Source organism: Drosophila pseudoobscura, chromosome 2, assembly GCF_009870125.1.
Source record: "Drosophila pseudoobscura strain MV-25-SWS-2005 chromosome 2, UCI_Dpse_MV25, whole genome shotgun sequence".
Taxonomy (NCBI): Eukaryota; Metazoa; Arthropoda; class Insecta; order Diptera; family Drosophilidae; genus Drosophila; species Drosophila pseudoobscura.
The window spans coordinates 31,112,512-31,130,948 of record NC_046679.1 but is presented as its reverse complement, the minus strand read 5'-3'; the positions used below and the strand labels follow the sequence as shown (position 1 = coordinate 31,130,948).

Sequence of the window (18,437 nt, the reverse complement as noted above, 5' to 3'; positions counted from 1 at the left end):
TAAATGCATTGGGATGAGACGCATTGCTATCAACCGGTTATTACCGATTAAATTAAATACCAAAATATACCGTCAAATTTTACAAATATACCGTAAATACAAATACAAATATAAATACAATTCAAATGAATACCAAAAGAGAAGAGCGACAGCGGTTCAAAATTTTAGCCGTTATGAACTGACCCACTTAATTTGGAAACAGATACTGGAAACAGATTACTCATAATTTCCTCACATTTTTCCCTGTGGCGCCATTATTACTATGTAAATATCAAAGCTATATTAAGATTCACGTCATGGTTATCGCATCAGCAGCTTCCATTGATCTGGTGATTCATCCAGATACGGTATTTGCCTAGAGCGTAGGAGAGCATGGTTTTCCAATCTAGATGAGATCTGCACACACAGCTTTATACATAGAACTTTATAATGCTATTAATTAATTGGAATCTGTGTATAGATTATAATTTAATCAATTTTCATCCGAGAACCAGTGAAAAATCTAATATTTTCAATTACTCTGTAAACCAGCGATGCCCCCCATAAGACGCCAACTCACCAACACCCCAATACTCCCTCTCATTCTCTCTCTTTTGGATCCCATACACCGGCTTTTACACTTCCAATGATTCCAATGGAAGCGGCAGCGGCCCCACAGTGAGAGAGAGCCCCACATATAAAAGTGACGACCGCGAGCGTCAAATGATTCAGTATTTTCTTCTCTCGCTTACAGTTCGCTTCGAAAAGTTTGTACGTTAAAAATATCACTTGGTAAATTTATTGTGGAATTTCACTCCTAGATTACCCATTTTGTTAGTTCCCGTTGTGTCCCGCCCCGTTGTGTCGTATTGTCTGACCACCAACAAAATAAAAGTGCAAAAACAAACGAAAAGTGCAAAAGAAAGTGTATGATTTCGTATGCCAAGGGCATTACCATACGAGTAATTCTGGGAATTAGCTAGAGAACACTTGAACGTGGACGTGGCCACAACCTTGGGACCCAGAGAGAGATGAAATCTCACATTTATTTACTTTTCGATTGAAATTTGCGCCGCCCCTTTCAACAACAACCAGATAAAAGGAGAGAAAAAAAACACTTAATTTGCTAGCCAAAGATGACATCATCAAATGTGGTGGGGTCTCGGTCTCGCTCTCTCTCTAACGCTTTGTGCTCTCCTCTCCCAGCCGCAGACGCGTGTGACTTGTGGTTCATCTCGTTTCAATTTTACTCTATTTTACTTTTTCGAAAGTATTTCCAATTGAGTTCTTTAGAATAAAAAAGAATCGTGCTGCTTATCCGATCTCTCTACTTAATTCAATCAACTTCAATTGCACACCCAGGAAGCTTCCATTCCAACTACAGTCAGACACATCTATACAAGTGCACTATATACACCATAGGCTTCCAGTACATAGTATTACTCATATCGCATCGTATGTTGTCAAGTGACATTCCTTTGCTTGCAATTGGTATCGCATTTTAGGTCGAGCAATTATAAAGGTGTGCCATCAAGGTTTACTACCGACTAAGTTATTAAACATAGCTATAAAACACATTCGTGAATATAAATTCGAGGTACAGTCCGAAAAGAGTTGTTCGAAGTCGGAAAGCTTTTGTTTATGAAATTATTCACACATTTTCGAACGAGTCACGAGCTAGACCATTTCCAGAGCTCTCTCTAAAGGCCCATTTTGTCTAGTTTTCTCTCCGGTCTCAAAACTCGAGTCACGTCTAAAGCTTCACATTGACGTCACAGATCTCACGAGTCTATGATTCACACTTAATGATCATTTGGAGGCTATTTATAGAAGAACGTCATGAATGAATAATTGGATGTCTAACCCATCCATCCCCAATGAAGGGCATTCAAGTGGTCGTCTCTTGATTTTCAAGTTCTTCCATCACTTCCAAAAATTTGTTTGCCAGAAAAAACAATAAATTTTGTGTCTGAACACAAAAAAAAAGCAGATGTATGTACAATCCAGAACAACCGGTTCCAGAGCTACAATATCTTACGGTTGGGGCCAAGAAAATTGTTGTTTGTTTATAGCTCTATAGCTTTTGGCCTGCAGAGGCGTTTTTGTTGATGGTTTTGGCCTGTTTGGAAGCTTCGCCACGTCTTTGCTTTTTTCAATGTTGTTTTTTTCTGTTGTATCTTTTGTTGACTTTCTACTTTGGCAAAACATACGCATATTTCTGGCGCAACATGTGCATGTCCCCCGCCGAAACTTGGTTCAAAAATACCATTTACTATAAAGTAATTTGGCACTATTGATTTTCCGGATTATATCAGCTCAAAGTGCCAAAACAAAAAAAATAAATAAGATAGTGTCCCAGTTGACAACCCAACTGGTTATGCTAGAGGCAGGTGATGCGGATAGTATGTCGGCTGGGTGGCGGCATTTCCCTGAAGCTTTCTCTCTCTTGGCCATAAACGTGTCATGTCCGCAATGTGTTCCACAGCAGAACGGAATGAGCTCATCCGTTTATAAGGCCATTTCGTGTGGGTTTCGTCTTGCTCATTGCGGCTATCACGAAACAACATTTATACTTATCAGACAAGCCCAAGCCCAATTTAAGTTCCATTTCCCTAGCTACCGAACCACTGAAAACTTTCACTTTCCTTTCCAGTTTTTCGTTGAACTTGGTTCGGGTTGAAGCAGAAATAAAACTAGAAAAACATCAGGCTCTTTGGGTACGTAAAATCAATGGGGAAAATGGCCCTCTAGAATGATGTCATAGGGCAGGGCCCCGGTCCTGAGTTTGAACACGTTCTTTAGCTCCCATGCGACCTCTAGCACGATTTGGTTTCCTTTTACACATCAAATATTTAATAATAATTATGCTTTATTATTATTATTATTTATTATTATTATGCCATTTACAGATTTTCCACAAACAACCAAATCAAAATGAGCTCCGCTGAATACTATCCGTTCAAGGTGAGTAGAGAATGGATTCAATCTGGGGATCTGGGGAAGGAATTGTATTCTATTTCTTAATATTATTAAGCCAAAGAGGGTGTTTCTCTGCACTGAAAGATATCCCATTCATACAAAGTCCAAGTCTTTCCTTTAATCTAAAAACCAATTATCTGTAATTTACTGGAGCAATTACACGTTCATTAAATTGTATAGAGTACTCGTAGTCGAGATAATTACTGAAAAACCAGTACTGACAGATAGGCCATGAGGTGCCGTTGATTGGGAATTCCTATCAGGTCTCTTTTTGATAAGAGCTTGACAGCAGTGCCAAAAAAGAAAAAACCGCAGATAATGTACAATGCAAAGCTAAATTAGCATAACAAAAGGAAAAAGGTATAGTATAAATAAGTTCTAAAAACATTGTTCTGCTTAATGCTGCTGAGTCAGAGAGCAGAACCTTTACGGGTATTACGTGCCTCACATATGTAGAAAAATACACAAGTATTCATCAGCCGCACTCTCCCTCTGTGATAAGGAATTACTCAGGCTTGTTACTCACTTACTTACTCAATCTCTGTGGTTTCTATATCTTTAGTGCACACCCACTGTCTACCCGGCAGATCCCTTCGATCCCGTTGAGGATGCGGCAATCCTGCGCAAGGCCATGAAGGGCTTCGGCACCGATGAGAAGGCGATCATTGAAATCCTGGCCCGTCGCGGCATTGTGCAGCGTCTGGAGATTGCGGAGGCTTTTAAGACCTCGTACGGCAAGGATCTGATTTCGGACCTCAAGTCGGAGCTGGGCGGCAAGTTCGAGGATGTGATTTTGGCTCTGATGACACCGCTGCCACAGTTCTATGCCCAGGAGTTGCACGACGCCATCTCCGGAGTGGGTACCGATGAGGAGGCCATCATTGAGATCCTCTGCACCCTCTCCAACTATGGCATCAAGACCATTGCCCAGTTCTACGAGCAGAGCTTTGGCAAGTCTCTGGAGTCGGACCTGAAGGGCGACACCAGTGGACACTTCAAGCGGCTCTGCGTGTCCCTCGTCCAAGGCAATCGTGACGAGAACCAGGGCGTCGATGAGGCTGCGGCCATCGCCGATGCTCAGGCTCTGCACGACGCCGGCGAGGGACAGTGGGGCACTGATGAGTCCACCTTCAACTCGATCCTCATCACCCGCTCATACCAGCAGCTGCGTCAGATCTTCCTCGAATACGAGAACCTGTCCGGCAACGATATCGAGAAGGCCATCAAGAAGGAATTCAGTGGCTCTGTGGAGAAGGGATTCCTTGCCATTGGTACGTTTTGGACTCCTAACTGATTGAATTCTTTACTTATGATTAAAATTCTTCCTATAGTCAAGTGCTGCAAGTCCAAGATCGATTACTTCTCGGAGCGTCTGCACGATTCCATGGCTGGCATGGGCACCAAGGACAAGACGCTAATCCGCATCGTTGTCAGTCGCTCGGAGATCGATCTGGGTGACATCAAGGAGGCATTCCAGAACAAGTACGGCAAGAGCCTGGAGTCGTGGATCAAGGTAAATACCGATTTTTACTATCCCTATAATTAACTCATTTGATTGTGCCTTGCACGGGGTGTGATACCCCAAAAATAACACCTCATCGAATGCGTATCTGTCAGAGAGATATATATACCATCTAATCATTTAGCTGCCTTTGGTGCTGTTTTTTTTTTTTAATGCAAACCTCATAACTCATTCTTCTATATCCGCAATGCATCGATCTATTCTGTAGATATTTTCCCAGTACTTTCCCGCAATGCCATAACTTTCCCTTAAACTTGATTTAATTTCATTTGTGTGCATACAAAAAAACATTAAAACGTGGCATATTCTATATTTTTAGGGCGACACATCTGGCGATTATAAGCGCGCCCTATTGGCCATTGTTGGATTCTAGAAAAGAAACCCCCAACCAAAAATCAAGAATCAGCTCCAACAATACCTTTTCACTGTCGTCTGTTCCAAGCCTTAAGCTATCTATCACATACACTTAATAGAATGTACAAAAAGAGAGAGTTCAGATATCGAATAGTTAAACACTTTCGTGTAGATTTTATACTGGAACAAGATTTTCAAGAAGACGAGCAATGTACAGTGCATTTAAGGCCCACAGAATTAGATTCAGTTCTACAAATCAGTTCTACCGTCTCTCGCATCATGTTAATTATTATAACTATGCACGAAACATGCACATAATTTTATCCTTATACATATATATATAACATTTGACTATGTTTTAGCTTATGCTATGGTTTTGTTTTGTTTTTCGAGTCTCATTTGCTATTTAAATCGTTAAAAAACGCAACAAAATAAAAAAAAAACGATGAAAAAATATAAAATTCAATTTGAGTTTCTGTGGATATACTGCACTGCCTGTCATGTTACTAACAGCGCTCTGTTGGTCGCTTAACACTTTTCATTAACTTGGGCAGTGGTTTTTCAAGGTTTAAAATTTATATAAGATATGTGTGTGGAAGAAAAAAACGGTTATTCTCATAGATATATATTCCTGATCAGTATAACGTACTTTAAAATTTAAAAGTAAGTTCAAGCCATTTACACTGCCTACACTGCTTTCCGCTAATGTTCATTTACACTGCTTATGCATGTAAAGTACATGTCGTGTAGATGGCATGTACATGTTACTTACAAAGAAAACGCGCGCAAATTTAAATGTATGTTGCTATCAGATCATAAATATATATGCTAATAGCACCAAGAATTCCTTCCTTCAACCATTTTACACGATTTTAACCTATAACATTCTCTTACAAAGAATTACTTATGGCTTAAAGCCAAGCCTTAAGCAATGTATACAAAATAAAATGCTCTGATATTTGCTCTTTTCACGCTTCTATCTTTCCTGCAAACATCACAGGAGGATGCGGAAACCGATATTGGATATGTGCTAGTCACACTAGCGGCTTGGTAGAGCGGATCCAGCCAGCATACGATATATACACCCAAATTTCCCCCCCAACTGCTAAAATAGAAAAAGCCAAAAACAAAAAAAAAACAGAAAATGTTGCATTTCGAAGAAATAACAAACTTAAAAGAACAAAAAAAAGAAACGTATGAAATTATTTATGTAGTTTCCTAATTCCCTCTGTGCAATAACGTCTAACGTCTCGATTATACTGATTTTTTATGTGTGTTTTATTTTGTATACATGTGTTTTTCCTTGTGAATTATTCTGCATATAGTACTTGTATATATGCACAAATATATATATAGTATTGTGCTTGCTATTAACAACAATAAAGTTTGCTTAGTTCGATGGCAAAACTACGCAAGATTCAACAATGTTCTCCTCCTCTCGATTTCATTTACAGGACGATATATCCGGCGACTATAGCTACGTATTGCAGTGTCTGGCTTCTTACTAGGAATCAGATAATATACTATTGTTATCGTATCATTAACACACACATCGATTGTTGTAACTTTATCTTCTATTTGTTGTGACTCTTATCTTAACATTGGATACGTTTTTCTGTGGAAAATTCTTATCTAGAGTTTAATTCATAAATGCATTTTAAAATCGTGAAAATAATTTGTCTTTTGTTGCGCTTAAATTATTTAACCAAAACCGAATGTAGGGGGAAATTTCTATTCAAATTGAAATACGGAATGCTAAGGGAAGCCTCTGTCTTTACTTGGCTACGCGATCCTTATAGGCCGCCCACAGGCGATCGCGGTACGTCTGGGCCGCCTGCTCTACATTGGAGGCCTGCAGAATGCCGCGTCCCACCACGCCAATGTCGGCGCCACGCTCCTGGATCACATGCTCGGGCGTCTGGTACTGCTGTCCCAGCTTGTCCACACTCTCGTCAATCTTCACTCCGGGCGTTAGCTGCAGCAGTCCCGGGAAGGCGAACGTCTTGGAGGATTGACACACCACACCAGCCACAAAGTCCACATCGGCACCTTCGGTGGCTATCTTGTTGCTGTTCTCCTTGTACTTGTCGTCGATGAGATTGCCACTGGCCGACATCTCGGCCAGGAGAAAGACACCGCGCTCCTTGCTGGCATCACCCGGGCCAAGAGCCGCCTTCAAGCCCTGAAGAACGCTTCGACCAGGAAGGGTGTGGGCTGTCACCAAATCCGCCCAGCTGGAGATCTTGTATATGCCCTTGCCGTACTGCAGAGAAACGGTATTGCCAATATCCGCAAACTTGCGATCTTCCATGAGCAGAAAGTTGTGCCGCTTGGCCAGTGACTTCAGGTTGGTAATGAATCCCTCGCTAAAGTCCTCAACAAAGTCCACGTGCGTCTTGAGCAGGCAGATGTGGGGGCCGCACTTGTCGGCTATGTCCAGGATGTCGTCGGCCTTGGTCAGATCGGCGGCCAGGCAGAGGTTCGTCTGCTTGCTGGCCATCAAGTTGAAAAGGCGCTTGGCCACCGCACTCTTGGCCAGATTGGCGCGACTCTCGTAGGTCAGTTTGGTGCGCTGCAAGTCATTGGCTGGCGAAAGAAACAAAAACGTTTGCGTATTTTTAGTATCAGCAGGGAGAATGCCTTTAAATAGATTCAATTGGAGAGGGTCTTTGGCACTCGATTAGCTGATAAGCATGACATAATTCATTGAACGCTTTCTGGCATCACGTGCCGGCTTTAAGTAGCCTCAAACCTGATCTTGTCGCTCTCTACTCAAGGCAGATTGGAAACCAGTCGGGCGAAACAGCTTTTATGGCGGCAGTATAACAAATATTTATATCAAAGGGAAAATAAAAGCTAATTTAGGCGGTAGTTTATGGCACGTCCCTAATTGAATCAGACCGGGGGCATGGGGATTTGTGGCCGCTGGGCAATCAGAGCTCATCGGGACCGACTAAACCGTACATGCGCGCATGTCATGTATTCATTATCTTTACCATATCTGGGGGGGAACTAAAAAAATATAGAGCATACACACCTCCGGTAACATCGGGCTTATCGCCACCCACGAAAGAGCCATCGCTATTAATCTGGACGGCGGCTATGTACTTGGCCACCGCGTCCACGGTCGATTTCTCGATGCGGCCCGCCACATGAAGGGTGTTCAGCAGGAAGGACAGCGTGAAGAGGGAGTGCATCTTCACGCCGTGTTGGGCTATGTTGGCCACGCCGCCCTGCTCTCGATCGACTACCACAACGGCGTCGGTAACCACAATACCCTCGCTCTGCAGATCACGAACTGTCTCCAGGATGCTTGAGCCCGATGTGACAACATCCTCGACAATCAGACAGGTGTCCCCAGCATTGAAGATGCCCTCGATGAGCTTCTTGGTGCCATAGGCTTTGGCCTCCTTCCGCCGCACCAGCATCGGCGTGCCCTGCTGCACGGAGACGATCGTGGCCAGAGGCAGGGCCGTATAGGGCACGCCGCATACATGCTTGGCGCTCAATTGCACTTCCTTGATGTGCTCCACCAGCAAATCCGAGACTGTTTGCTAGGGAAATTAAGTACACTAATGATGATATCACAGAAACAGCCACACGCACAAACACTCACCATCACATCCGGATAGCTGACAATTACACGTAGATCAAAGTAAACCGGCGAATTGATCCCCACCTTCATCTTGAAGTCGCCGAATTTGAACGCATTGATTTCGAACAACTTGAGCGCGAGCGCCTTCATTTTATCGGACTCCTGGGCAACCATTATTATCGGCAGAGTCTAAATCTAGTCAAACAACAAGTCGATCTATTTGGGGACACGTGCTAGCTGGCTATCTCCAATTGGAACTTTGTGATGGGAAACAGTGGTTTGTGGGAAACAGAAATACAGTGTGACCGCTGATAAGACGAACTTAGCCCACTGAAGCCCCTTCTATTTAAACAGTGAAACGACTTGAGAGAAATGGCGGAAAATATTACTGATTTTAAATTCATCTTGCATATCGAAGATATCCAGTTGCAAAAACCCCACGATATCTTTCACCTGAACTAAGCTAAAATTCGTCAAGATCTATAATTTTCGTAGTTTGCACTTTAATACCCACTGGTCGGCAATGGGTTAACCGTTCTGTGTTCATGATCGGAAATCATATTCCTCGATTTGGATATTCCGTCGAATATTACTAGCTGCGCCACATAATGCACAAAAATTGCATTAAAAAAAACGAAATTGTGACACATAGCTATATAAATTTACCCGGTACTAGCTATAAAATGTCTAAATTGGCAACACTGCTTATAAGAACTGTATATATCGGTAAGTTTTTTGCGGGATCTATTTGTATCGATATTTTCGTCTTATCAGACTCCTATGATATTTTTTTGAACTTGTTTGGCGCCAACGGATTTATTTGTAATTTGAATAAATATAAACTAACAATATACCATAAACTATTCCTATTCTATTTTTACCAATCATTAGAGACTCGGAATTTTTGCTCCTCCCACAACCCCCACCCAGAGTCTTATGGGTGGAGTCTGAATTCCAAGCAACCACCAATGGAATCACAAAAAACTTGGCAAGTCCTCGCAAAGCCAAAGCGCCTGCGTAAGTCAACAAAGCTTCAGCATCAAGTTGGCTTTGAAACAATTCCAAATCCTGGGTCCAAGTGTTTCCAAAATTTAGTTTCTTTTCGCTTGCCCCCAACAAAGCCACAAATATCTTCCTCGACGCCACTGCAACTTCTTTGGTCAATTATCAGTTTTAATTGAGTCTTTTCCTTTCACGGCTACGAAACACCATGGCCAGTGTCAACGATGGTTCTATTAGTGAGGTGCCCAGCAAGCGTTCTCGTTTAGCAGGCTCAAGCTCCAAAAGTCTTAAAATAGTAGAGTCCCCGCAGCCCAAGGTCGCGAATCGAGTCCCCAAGTGCGCCCGCTGTCGTAATCATGGCATTATATCGGAACTGAGAGGCCACAAGAAGCTCTGCACCTATAAGAACTGCAAGTGTGCCAAGTGTGTCCTGATCTTCGAGAGGCAACGCATAATGGCGGCTCAGGTAAGCAAGGGGAAACTATGAAAACAGTTCCTGCCGCTTTGTAAATCAAATTATTTTTTCATGAACCGTTTAGGGTCTTATGCTCTACTATATTTGGTCTATTACATTTTATCCACTAATTGTACTAATTGCCCCCTCTCTAGAAATTACTAATACTAACATTAATTAATAATCTATTAATAAACGTACTTGTAATTTGTAATGCATGCTTAGTTCTTTTGGTTCGATTTGGTTCAAATTTTTCTAGAATATCTTTTCCTGCAACACGCGTCGCGCGTTATGCGGCTCATCCGCTCGTCACAGGCTTCGGCTTGGTTTCAGTCGTTGCATATCAACGTCCAATTTTATATTATAAACCGATGCAATGCACAGCCCAAATGGATAGATACATTAAGATACAAATGTATCTTCATACTTAACTGTTGAAGACCCAAATCCTTCCAATTTGTTGAATCTTCAACCTGTTTAGCCATATTCCAAAAGATCTAACAAATTTCAACAGATCCGCTTACTAGAAATACGTTAAACTTAAAGATTTTTCAATCAGTATCGAAATATTTACAATTACAATTCAATTCAATCAATCATTGCCACCGAATTCTGTAGCAGAATATTCCTATAAGCTATACCATTCATATTGTCTTTAGATTAAATGCTCGCCTTGCTCTAATTTCAAAAACAAATACCCGATGGGCAGACACCCCCATTCCAACTCCAAGAACCAATGAAATGGAATACGTAGAACAGATTTAGTCAGGAAAACCAGCCTGGTGCTATCTACGAGGCCTGAGTCCTGCTGATGATGATGGAAAGTTGTCAAAGCGTAGGAACAAATCGAGCAAAATATCCGCTTACCAAAACTGTTTGCACAAGTGTGGCCTGGTCTCGCATTTCATTAGGGTAGGAATGGGGACGTGTGATACCCCAAGGAATTGCTGTGGCTTTTGTTTGTCGAAAAGTCAAATAGAAACAGAGTCAGAGGAAGATGTTCACTTGTCGCATATTAATTTCAATTGTTTGGTGGCCTTCAGGTCGCCCTGAAGCGCCAACAGGCGGTGGAGGATGCGATTGCCATGCGTCTGGTGGCCAACAAAACGGGACGCTCCATCGATGCCCTGCCGCCGGGCAACATCTTTGGCCTGACCGTCACGCAGCCCAGTTCTCCCCAGCAACTGAAGGAAGATGAACATCTGGAGAAGCAACAAATGACGGTAGAAAGGCAGCAACAGCAGCAGGAGGAACTGTGTGAGCCGCCGGCGGTGGCCCAGGATTTGAGTGCTACCCGACGGGAGAATGTCTCGCAGACGGCCATCGATATGCTGGCGCAGCTTTTTCCTCAAAGGAAACGATCTGTCCTGGAGCTGGTGCTGAAACGCTGCGATCTCGACCTGATACGGGCCATAGAGAATGTCTCTCCAGCAGCAGCGACAGCTTCCATGGAGGTATCCAAATCCCTACTGCCAATGGCAGATACTTCAATGCAAAGCCTACAGCTGGCCATGCCCCAAAGGAGCAGCGCCTTCAGGCCGGTCATAGCAGATCAGGTGAGTGTGTTAAAACCTCGCTGGAGAGGAGTCGTCTAAAGCTGCTACTCCTTGCAGTACCCAAGCAAACCACTGATGGAGCTGAAGCCCCCAAGTGCCGCATTTGGTAGCAACCCGTCAGCAGCAGGTGCGGCCATTTGTGCCTACCCCAAATGGTTTGTGCCGCTCTCCTTTCCGGTCACCATGGGGCACCTATCGAACCTGGCACCACGCTGCACGCTGCCGAATTGCGCCTGCCTCGACAGCTACCAGTTCCACTAGGGTCCACTAGGCATCCATTATGCTAATTGAAATAAATTTATTTAATCTAAACTATAAACTGAACTATCTTATGAGTAAGTCCCCCCCATCCCAATCCACGAGCTTCACTTGACCAAGGGGTCGGCTAATGGTTCCGCCGGCTCCTCCTCGTCATCGTCGTCCTCGTCATCCTCCGACAGATACATGCGGTCCTCCTCGTCGCTCTGCTGGCCGCTGCCACTCCGACGGCTGCTCAACGTCAGGGCTGTGCCGTAGGCGGAGCTAGTGCTGCTGTTGGAGCTGGGCGCCGTTGAGGAGGCTCCTGCTGATCCGGCTGCCGACCCACTGCGTTTCGTGAGATTAGCCCGCCGCCATTTGGCTCGGCGATTCTGGAACCAGGTCTTCACCTGACGATCCGTCAGCTTCAGCTGCAGCGCCAGATGGCGGCGCTCCTCGGGCGACAGATACTTGGAGCTGGCGAAACGGCCCTCGAGATTTTTCGTTTGCTGGGACGTGAATCGGATCTGGCCGCCCTTGCGCTTCACCCCAAAATTGGACATGTAAAAGCTGGCCGCCGGATAGGCATTGCAGTAGAGAGCGGCTGCAGCGGAGGCCGGATTGGGAAAGCCTATGAGAGAGAGAGAGGGAGAAAGAGCGGAGAAATGGAAGGTTTTAGTTGGAGTTGAGAGAAGATTTGAGGTACGATTTTGAGTAAGGGAATACCTTAGGGAAAGGTAAGTATCTGTTCTAGTTCTTAGTTCTATATAAAACCCTTCCATATCCACAAATATCTTTCTGATCTTTCGAAAAACACATTTTTATCAAATCCTTTTAACAATTTCTTTAATACTCGATGGATATATTCGTATAATACCCGAATTATTTTTATTAGAATCCCCAACCCACAGAAATATTTCCGTAAATGATTCTTTGAATTTCCAGTCTGGTTTATCAGCACAAAATTCATCATCTGATCGATTAGGTCACCCTAATTACACCTTTGGTATATGTGTATTGAAGCTACACCTATTCCATATCTATGCAAAAATTCCTTGTAAACCTTAAAGTGACTCTTGAAAGAAACAACTTCTGTTTGATATAAAAATGCTAGCTATCTTTTAGATATAAATTGGAACACTCATTCAATTTCGATTGGTCGCTCCAATTGACCGATTCCCCCATTATCTATCTGCGTCCCACTCTGTCGAACAGCTCTTATCAAAGCAATCAGACACAACTATTCCAAGTTATACATGTGTATTGGAGTATATATCAGTATCGGTATCAGTATCAGGGGAATATGTCAACGCCCACTTGTAAGTGGGCTGAAAACTTTGGTCGCCATTGCGAAATGAATGAAATCAGAAATTGAGTACGAGTACGAGTACGAGTACGAGTGCGGTTTCGGTTTCGGTTTCGGCTCCCTTTCCATATACGAGTGTGTGGTAGTATGTCCCAGGGGCTATTGAGCGGAATCTATTGCTGGTAATTGAGGTTCGGCTACCACCCGACAAGCAATCCGATTGTACGAGCACTCGTATGAGTATATGGCGATGGTACGACCTCGAGTGGGCTGATAACGCACTGCCGCAGAGTGGGGTGGACGCTCTCTGTGCTGTTGACGTAACGGAAATTCGCACTTGTCGAAAGATTTAAATTGCGCTCATTCAATAATTCTGATCTAATCTAATATTTTGGGACTCAATTACCTCATAACCCTAGACACGTATCAAAGATAGGACCTATGTCCATTTGCCAATATATTGTGGAAATTGCAGTGTCATAAAAATAAACAGAGCTCATAATTTAAATCATTACAAATACGCTTATTAACGTTTATTTTTATTAAGTGGCGTATACCGCGATAAGCTCCGGTCCTACGGTCTGGTCTACATCTAACCCATTCTAAAAAAAGATCTACTGCATACCCCGTAGACGGGTGGCTTTTTGTTTTGTTTTTTTTTTTTGTCACTCGTTGAGAATTGAATTTGTTATTATTTTATAATGTGTATGTCAAAAAAACCAAATCATATCAAGCACTTGTCGAGCCATACACCCACCGATCCACTCCCCCGAGGGGGCGGCGGACGAGCGTCGTCAACGGACGAGCTTATCGAAATCAAATGGCAATTGTCGCCACAAGAAGATGATGGACAGCGCCTATTAATCGCCTCTAATAGCATTTTTCGTTTAGATAAGCCAAACACAAATCGGAAATCGAAATGGGAATGTGAATGGTTCAATAAAGTCCACAATTGTCAGACCGAAGCTAGAATACTCTACCAATTTAGAAAGTTTGAGAGATATATGTATATAGATTTTGGAAGTTATAAAAGTTGAGGCCATCCAAAAGAAAGTGTAGTTCCTTAAGGAATGAAATTGCAAAAGAATAATTGCTATTCCGTAAGCAGAAATAATTCAAAAGTAGTCCAATCAATACCTTTGAATGGATCATATTCCAAGTAATTCAGTTTATTGTATCAAAGAAATCGATTGATTCAGTTTATTGAATCACTTGATGACTTATTAAATCTTTATTATGTGTAGGTTTTTTCTTTATCATTTCCCAAAAAAAACTCTATGCAGTCATAGTATATGGGAGCCATAGAGTACCTATATATGAAGCTTACTTTGTTTCTTGTTTAAAACCTTCCCATAGCTTCTTATATGTATAGATAGTTAATCTTAGTAAAGCCTTTTCTGGTTTTGCTTTATAGTTATTCAAATTCTATAGAAGATTTCAGACACATTAATCCCCCATAGATAGTCCCAAAGTTGTCACTTGGTTTCCCAGCGATGCCATATACCCCATATGAACGCACAGCTCTTATGGCTTCTGATCGGCTCTCACCTCAATTTCAAATATTTGTCATTTTGATAAGGCCCCCGAAAAAATATTTGGAATGTTTGTCCACTCCCGACGGGTGGCAGAGTTAGGGGTAGAATTAGGGCGGCGACTTTATCAGTACATATTACAATTTCCCCTGGTTTCTGGCTGAGTTCTCAAAAGGTGGGTGGGGTTATTGTTATTCTACCGTTACACTGCACTGAGAATGCAACTGGGGGGAGTCAGATGGGGAGAGAAAGTTAGATTTCAAGTGGCATTGGCGCCAACACTTGACTTTGACAAACATCCCACAGGGCACACACATTTATCATGTTTATGGCCCATTTTGTGTGGGATCCTCATTGTAATATTATTGGTAGATTGAACAGTGCTGGACTTTGAACGGTTGAGACTGTATTTCAATGAGGACTTTAACATAATTTTCAGACTTGTTCCCATCAAGGTCGATCAATTTCCATATGTCAGGGATTACTTACTATGGGCTTGTTATCCATCAAGTTCATTGACTTGAACTTGGAACTGTCTCAGGGGTTACCCTTTAATCCCTGGAGATATACAAAAACTGGCTAACTCTGTGTGAAAGTTCAACAGAAATTTGTGTTTGTAATTTCCTAAGACCTTACCAAAGTTGCCTCATTTATTTGCTAAACTATTCATAATTTTCAGGTACACATTTCCTCATATCTTGATGGGATTAACATCTCACTTGTTTATGAATGTAGTAGTACTTATAAAGTTGCTACATTTATCAGCATGTTTAGCCTATAATTGATAATTGTATCGCTCATTCATTCATGATATATGATACGAACTCTCTGACTCATATCCGGTATTTCACAATTATCTAGGACCGAATGCTAATAGTGGGTGGACCTCAGAAATTGGGAATTTAAAATTTAAAATGCCCAGGGGAAAGTTTTTACCCAGGGAAGTCTCACATTGGAAATGTTAAATTATATACGGAATATGGAATATAGACGTCCCAGATATGTCCAGCAAATCCTTGTGAGATCCTTTCTTCACCTTGTAAGAAGAGTGTTGCCACTTTAGTCACTCTTCACATTCCATTTAGAAAATCTCGAAGATCCCTAAATTCTTTATGAATCCCATCGGAATAAACATCTTGCAGTTTCCCATAAGGAACTTTAGCTACATGAGTTCTTCTAAATATCTATGAGAGATCGTCAGTTAGGAATATTCCACCTTTTATCCTCTCTAGCCTCTGATATATGTATCCCCTCCATGTTATCCCATATATACCTTCATTATCCTTTATGCATACCATACGTATATGGTATAGTAAGTATGTTATATTATATTATAGTAGCTGTGATCCCCTACTTGTACTCACCTTCACAGTCCATGGCAAACGGACTGTATTGATCACAATAGCCTGTCGGTTGGGCGGCGGCTGCTGCAGCAACGGCTGCTGCCTGGAAGTGGGGCATAAAGAGCGAAGGATTCTTCTGTAGATTCAGCATCTGTTGGTAGAATAACGAGGCGGGATCTGGATAGATGGGATTGAAGCGCAGCGTCGTGGGCGACAACACCTGACTGGACTCCAGATTCTTGAGGGCATATTGAGCGGCGACCGTCTCGCGGGATATATCATAGATGGACGGTCCCGATGTGGTGGTGGGTGGCGATGCAGTGGCCATGGTTGCCTTGGGTATGGTAACCACAGATGTTGTCGCCGCCACAGGACTGTGGGCAGAGGTGCGACGCGATTGCGTTCGATTTGCGGCATCTGTGGCGGTGGGACTGTGACTCGCTCGCGTCTTATGATCCAATATGTTGTCTATGGAGAAGGAAGATTTGCTTGACTTGGTAGCAATATCCATGATGAAGGTGTTAAGGTTGGGATCGGAGCCGTATCCCTATAGAGCACCGAACGATCGGAAGGTACGAGGGGCGCAGACACGAAGCGAATGCGTTGGCCGCAGGCGATGAACTAATTGATGAACAGTAGAAACCGGCAGCAGAAGGCCCAGCACCAGAGCCAGGGCCCAATAAATTGTACTAAATCTGATTTCACAGAATATAATAGATTGTACATATAATGTTGTGCTAATGGGTAGATATCAATATTAACAATAATAGAGCGGTATGTAGATATGATATACGCACACACACACACAGACCCAGGCAGAGGCAGAGAGAGAGAGAAACCGATATAGATAATGCCCCAGCGCGCTACCATCAGATTGATAAGGGAATAGTGGTTGGTGGTTGAAGAGGAGGTGCTCGCGGCGCTCCAATGGCTCGATGGCACTCCACTCCAATTCCAATTCCACCAATTTCCAATTGCAGACAACGACAGCTCCGACAACGGGCGATACCCGCTCTGTATTGAGACCCTGTATACACCCAATCAGGGGCGGCGATCCGATCCCAGCACTCATATAAATCAAAGCCCCCATACTCCAACACCCCTAACGGGTGCTGCCGGCCACCAACCCACCTCAAATCGCGACAATTCCTGTGCGGGTCGGTGCGTTTGATCGAGTAATTGTTAATCACCCCGTTATCAGAATCGGACTGCGTCGGCACTTTTTCCTTCGTTTCTCCTCGTTGTACTACTGTTGAGATAGTATTTATTTTTGTTTTTGGTTTATTGTTGTTGTAAACAAATTAAAATTAAAAGAGAGTAGCTCCTTTACCTCCTCCTTTGGCGCCTCTCTTCGACGGCAGGAGCCATCGCTTTCGGATCTGATCTCTCTTTGGCTCTCTTTCTTTTGATTGTAGGCGTTTGTATAACTGTTCTATTCGCTGAGAGAATTCTGAATTCCCGAGAGGGTTTTGTGTTTATTTTGTATTTTTTGGGGGTGTAAGCAGAATAGAGGTGTACACCTTATCAGCTGTACTCGCACTCGGGCTCCCCCTTAAAGCCTCCCAGATGATGGATTACTTTTGATTTCGGCCTTTGCTTTGGCGATAAAAAAAGCAAACCAAACTGCGTCTATAAATGCTTCTAATTGTTGTTATTGCTGTTGATTCAACAGTTTCCCCAGATAGATACCATTATGATTCTGTTTTCCAGGTCGCTGCCCAAAAAAAACCCATGTGTATCTTCTAGATAATTTGGCTGTACTTTGAACGAGGAGGAGAGGGGGTGGAGATGAGACTATCCCCATGTTTTCATTTCACACGATGCAACACCTTTCACTCAGGAATCAAGACTCACTCTTAGGAATGGCTCACCTCTTTATAAAGATTTAGCTCAATGACTCAATTTGGTTTGATTTCATTCCGATAGTGTTCCTTAGGAACTAAATATGATTTAACCAATTTACAAATAGATTTTTATGGGTGGTCTTTGGCTGAATCAGGCAATGAAATATCAGCAATCGATTGCCGATTAAATTTTTATGATTCTACCAAAATTCATAATAAAAGAACGTGTTCACACAACTGTTTAAATAGAGGTTGGGTTCTATATGAAACGACATTCAGGGAACTCTATTCATATCTTCCGATTTCCCAACAAGTAATAAAATTTGTACTCCTATCAAGCAAGGGGCGAGAATATCCAATTAATATTTTTGGGGGAACTTAATCTTTACGATTCGGAAAGAAAAAAATGAAAAAATAAGCAAAATATTCGAAGGAAATATTATTTGCAAGACTTTTATAATTAAGGGTATTTTATTTTTAAAGTTTTAGATAAGTTCCATCTTTTTATAGCAGTATCAAAGAAAATTATACTCTGAACTATTTCTGATCCATCTCAAATCGATATCCTCAGATGAATGTTGGCTATCAACGAATCATTTGTGTAACCCCACCATACAGGCCTAAGCAACCAAAAGATATATTATTTAGCACGCGGCCATATTTTGATAAATCACAAGGTGAATGTGAGGTGGGTACTCAGAACTATCGATACATGTATGAATCGTTTGAGTGGG

General features: G+C 42.5%; 4 protein-coding genes across 8 annotated transcripts; 2 read left to right on the top strand and 2 right to left on the bottom strand.

Annotated features, from left to right (window-relative positions):
- Positions 1–694: 694 nt before the first annotated feature.
- AnxB9 (Annexin B9) lies at positions 695–6,506 on the top strand. Of its 5 annotated transcripts, XM_015182952.2 has the most exons (6): positions 741–771; positions 2,633–2,696; positions 2,889–2,943; positions 3,521–4,229; positions 4,290–4,471; positions 4,800–5,276. In XM_015182952.2, exons 3-6 carry the CDS (start codon positions 2,914–2,916, stop codon positions 4,851–4,853), a joined length of 975 nt encoding a protein of 324 aa, XP_015038438.1. In that variant the 5' UTR covers positions 741–771; positions 2,633–2,696; positions 2,889–2,913; the 3' UTR covers positions 4,854–5,276. The 5 variants fall into 5 exon arrangements, with proteins under 5 accessions (XP_015038440.1, XP_001360061.2, XP_033232733.1 ...); XM_015182954.2 differs by lacking the exons at positions 2,633–2,696; positions 4,800–5,276 and adding an exon at positions 6,289–6,506 and having other exon boundaries at positions 695–750; XM_001360024.4 differs by lacking the exon at positions 2,633–2,696 and having other exon boundaries at positions 695–750.
- r-l (rudimentary-like) lies at positions 6,391–8,727 on the bottom strand. The gene is made up of 3 exons (XM_001360023.5): positions 8,451–8,727; positions 7,872–8,388; positions 6,391–7,420 (listed from the first exon to the last, which is right to left on the bottom strand). The coding sequence occupies exons 1-3, from the start codon at positions 8,601–8,603 to the stop codon at positions 6,609–6,611; spliced, it is 1,482 nt and encodes a 493-aa protein (XP_001360060.1). The 5' UTR covers positions 8,604–8,727; the 3' UTR covers positions 6,391–6,608.
- Positions 8,728–9,451: 724 nt separating this feature from the next.
- On the top strand, positions 9,452–11,748 carry dmrt93B (doublesex-Mab related 93B). The gene is made up of 3 exons (XM_001360022.4): positions 9,452–9,897; positions 10,929–11,441; positions 11,499–11,748. Exons 1-3 carry the CDS (start codon positions 9,640–9,642, stop codon positions 11,700–11,702), a joined length of 975 nt encoding a protein of 324 aa, XP_001360059.2. The 5' UTR covers positions 9,452–9,639; the 3' UTR covers positions 11,703–11,748.
- Positions 11,742–16,580, bottom strand: HHEX (Hematopoietically expressed homeobox). Its single transcript, XM_001360021.4, has 2 exons — positions 15,881–16,580; positions 11,742–12,309 (listed from the first exon to the last, which is right to left on the bottom strand). Exons 1-2 carry the CDS (start codon positions 16,368–16,370, stop codon positions 11,807–11,809), a joined length of 993 nt encoding a protein of 330 aa, XP_001360058.3. The 5' UTR covers positions 16,371–16,580; the 3' UTR covers positions 11,742–11,806.
- Between the last annotated feature and the right edge of the window lie 1,857 nt (positions 16,581–18,437).